Source organism: Postia placenta, assembly GCF_002117355.1.
Source record: "Postia placenta MAD-698-R-SB12 unplaced genomic scaffold POSPLAscaffold_234, whole genome shotgun sequence".
NCBI lineage: Eukaryota > Fungi > Basidiomycota > Agaricomycetes > Polyporales > Adustoporiaceae > Rhodonia > Rhodonia placenta.
Window position 1 is genome coordinate 1 of NW_020170065.1, and position 2,803 is coordinate 2,803.

Below are 2,803 nucleotides of genomic sequence, written 5' to 3' on the forward strand. Positions count from 1 at the left end.
CGTCGCGATCTGCCGTTCCCGGCCGCCGCTCCTTCTCTGCGGGCGCCGCGACGCCGCCGTTGGACAGCGACGCAAGCATGCTCTTCCAGCCGCTCCCCGCGGGCACGCATACGTCGTGCAGCCGCTCATGCGCCTCGGGGAACAACCGCTTGGACAGCTGCTCCTCGATGGGCAGGAGCGGCGACAGCCGCATGCGCATCTTGCGGTGCGCGTCGGTCAGGGGCGAGGTGGAGAAGCGCACGGCGGGTGGCGCGCGGCCGGCAACGCCCTTGCCCTTGTCTGGCCGCGATGCAGGCTGTGCGACAGACTGGTCCCATTCTTCCTGGAGGACCTCGAGGAGGCGCTTGATGGATCTGGGCAGGCGCGCGCAGGTGATGAGCAGCGTGGGCGCGTCGGCGAGACGAGAGCGACGTACCGGATGAGGTTGAGCTGGATGATGGTCCTCCAGGCGGCGCGTTCGCTGCGGAAGTGCGAGGGCGAGAAGGCGAGCTGGAAGTCTGGAAAGGGAGCGTGTCAGGAGGTCAGCGGGCAGCGCATGCAAGGACAGGGACACGCACTCTTGAGCGTGGTGCTCTTTCCGGACTCGGCCTGGCCTGGCGAGGCGCGCGGGTGAGCAAGCGGGGAGGGGAGGCAAGAGAGAAGGCGCACCGAGGAGGAGGATCTTGATGGCCTTTTTGCGGCGGTCGTAGGCTTTCTTGTCCTCCTGAAGGGTCTGGTCGATCTCGTGGGAGACGGCCTGTGCGGCGCGCTGCTGCTGGAGACGGGCGTCGCGGTCGTCGGGGGACTCGTCTGGCGGGGGCTGGAGTGCGCGCGTGAGGGGGTCGTCGGCATCGGCAGACGAGAAGAGGGCGGCAGCAGAAGCCATGGGAGGGGACGGGAGGGCTGCTGGGTGGGGAGGAGGAGGAGGGAGAGAGGGAGGACCACATGGGAGGCGAGGGAGGCCGGGCGCACAGCAGCGTTGCGGCCAAGTGCACAGCCTCCGTCCTAGCCCTGATCCGGGCACCGACGCCCCCGCCGATCACCGCCTTGATCGAACGCGCGCTGATTCCCCTCCATCTCACATGCCACCTGCTCTTGCACGCCGCTGCTCCGATCTCTGCCCGCCTCGCGGCGGCACCTTGCACTCCGGGTCGTCTATGCGCGCGCTGCGGGAGAGACGGATGAAGGGTAATAATGACTTGTAGACTAGCTTGAGCAGTCAAGAAAAAGTATGGCCGCGTTGATGCGACTATATGCGTGTTCGACAGACGATAATACGCGCGATGCATGAGCTTACAAGGTACGAAATGAATACACGATATCGACGAACACTCACCAAGGACGTGCGGCACTGGAGTCGCTCGTCGGCACCCGGAGTGAGACAAAGGGAGTGCTTCGAGTGAGAGAGGATGGATGGATTGCTCTGCGTCGACGCCGGCGTTGTAGCAAGGACCGACAGGATGATATCATACACGGACGCACATGTGAAGCCGTCGATCGAGACAAGGACCGAAAGAGGAAACCACCTTCTAAATCGAGCAGGGAGGGCGCAAGCGTCCAGCGTGTCGCTCCCGACGCGTCATATTGACGACGCGGGCAATCTCCCTTCCCCACTCGGTCAGCGCGTGCTCCGTCGATGCACCGCGTCCACCTCATCACTCCACGCCCGTCTCGCCAGCGTCTCAGTCCGCGCTGCGACTCGCGCCGATCTCCATCTCCGCGCTCTCTCGCCGAGTGCGCCCTCTCACTGCGGCCGACTCCCGTGACTGCCTGCCGCCTCCCCTCAGCCCTCGTGGCGTGCACAAGCGGACGTCTGCCCAGGGAGCGTCCCCAAAGTGGCAAGTCCCACCCCTCGAGAGTCCCTCCATCTCACGCGCTGTCCTCGCGTCCCCGCTAGCACGCGCGTCACGGCGCCATAGCAGGCGCGTACAGGACACAACGCGCCGCGCCGCACGCGCACCACGCAAGGCTGTGCTACCGAACGAAGCCTCCCTCGCGCGTGTATCTGTACTGCATCCATCGTCGCCCTGCCAATCCAACTCACACAGATTCAGATCCACACAGATCGTTTGGTGCGCCATACCACGCCGTCAAGCGCTCCCACCTTGCGTGGGACAACAGGCAAGTGCCCGCCCGGTCACCCGTCTGCCGCTCACCCACCGCTCTCACAGCATCCCGTCGGTCCTGCACGTCGCGTCCGGGGACACCGTCTCCTTCGACTGCCTCGACGCGTCCAACGGCCAGCTCACGCCCACATCGGACCTCGCGGCGCTCGCGGCCCTCGACTTTGCACGCCTGGACCAGGTGAACGGCCCCGTGCACGTCGCGGACGCGCGCCCCGGCGACACGCTCCGCGTCGACGTGCTGGACGTGCGCGCAGCAGACTGGGGCTGGACCGCGCTCATCCCCGGCTTCGGCTTGCTCGCGGACGAGTTCCCCGCGCCCGCGCTGAAGCTGTGGACGCTTCCGGGCGCGGAGGGCGGGGCGGGGCGGGCCTACGCGTGGTTCGATGAGGCGCGTGGGATACGCGTCCCGCTGCGGCCGTTTGCGGGCGAGATGGGGGTCGCGCCGGCGCAGCGCGGCGACGATCCCGCTGTACAGGACTGGCGGGAACATCGACACGAGGCACGTCACGGCCGGCGCGACGCTCTTCCTGCCCGTGGAGGTCGAGGGCGCGCTGTTCTCCATCGGGGTGCGTGTCGTGGCGTGGCGTCGTGGTGCGGCGTGCGTGCGTGACTGATGTCGTGTGAACGCGTAGGATGGGCATGCCGCGCAGGGCGATGGAGGTCAGTGCGTCGTCGCGCGTGCGTGCTCGGGCGTGAGT

At 67.1% G+C, this 2,803-nt stretch overlaps 2 protein-coding genes across 2 annotated transcripts; one reads left to right on the forward strand and one right to left on the reverse strand.

Annotated features, from left to right (window-relative positions):
• Positions 1 to 112: 112 nt before the first annotated feature.
• On the reverse strand, positions 113 to 865 carry POSPLADRAFT_1063362 (hypothetical protein; the record flags this gene model as incomplete). Its single annotated transcript, XM_024481644.1, has 4 exons — positions 113 to 353; positions 416 to 497; positions 558 to 593; positions 649 to 865. Coding segments are annotated over 4 exons (576 nt in total), but the record flags the coding sequence as incomplete, so codon positions are not given.
• Positions 866 to 1,388: 523 nt separating this feature from the next.
• On the forward strand, positions 1,389 to 2,766 carry POSPLADRAFT_1112376 (hypothetical protein; the record flags this gene model as incomplete). Its single annotated transcript, XM_024483398.1, has 3 exons — positions 1,389 to 1,596; positions 1,658 to 2,671; positions 2,738 to 2,766. Coding segments are annotated over 3 exons (1,251 nt in total), but the record flags the coding sequence as incomplete, so codon positions are not given.
• Between the last annotated feature and the right edge of the window lie 37 nt (positions 2,767 to 2,803).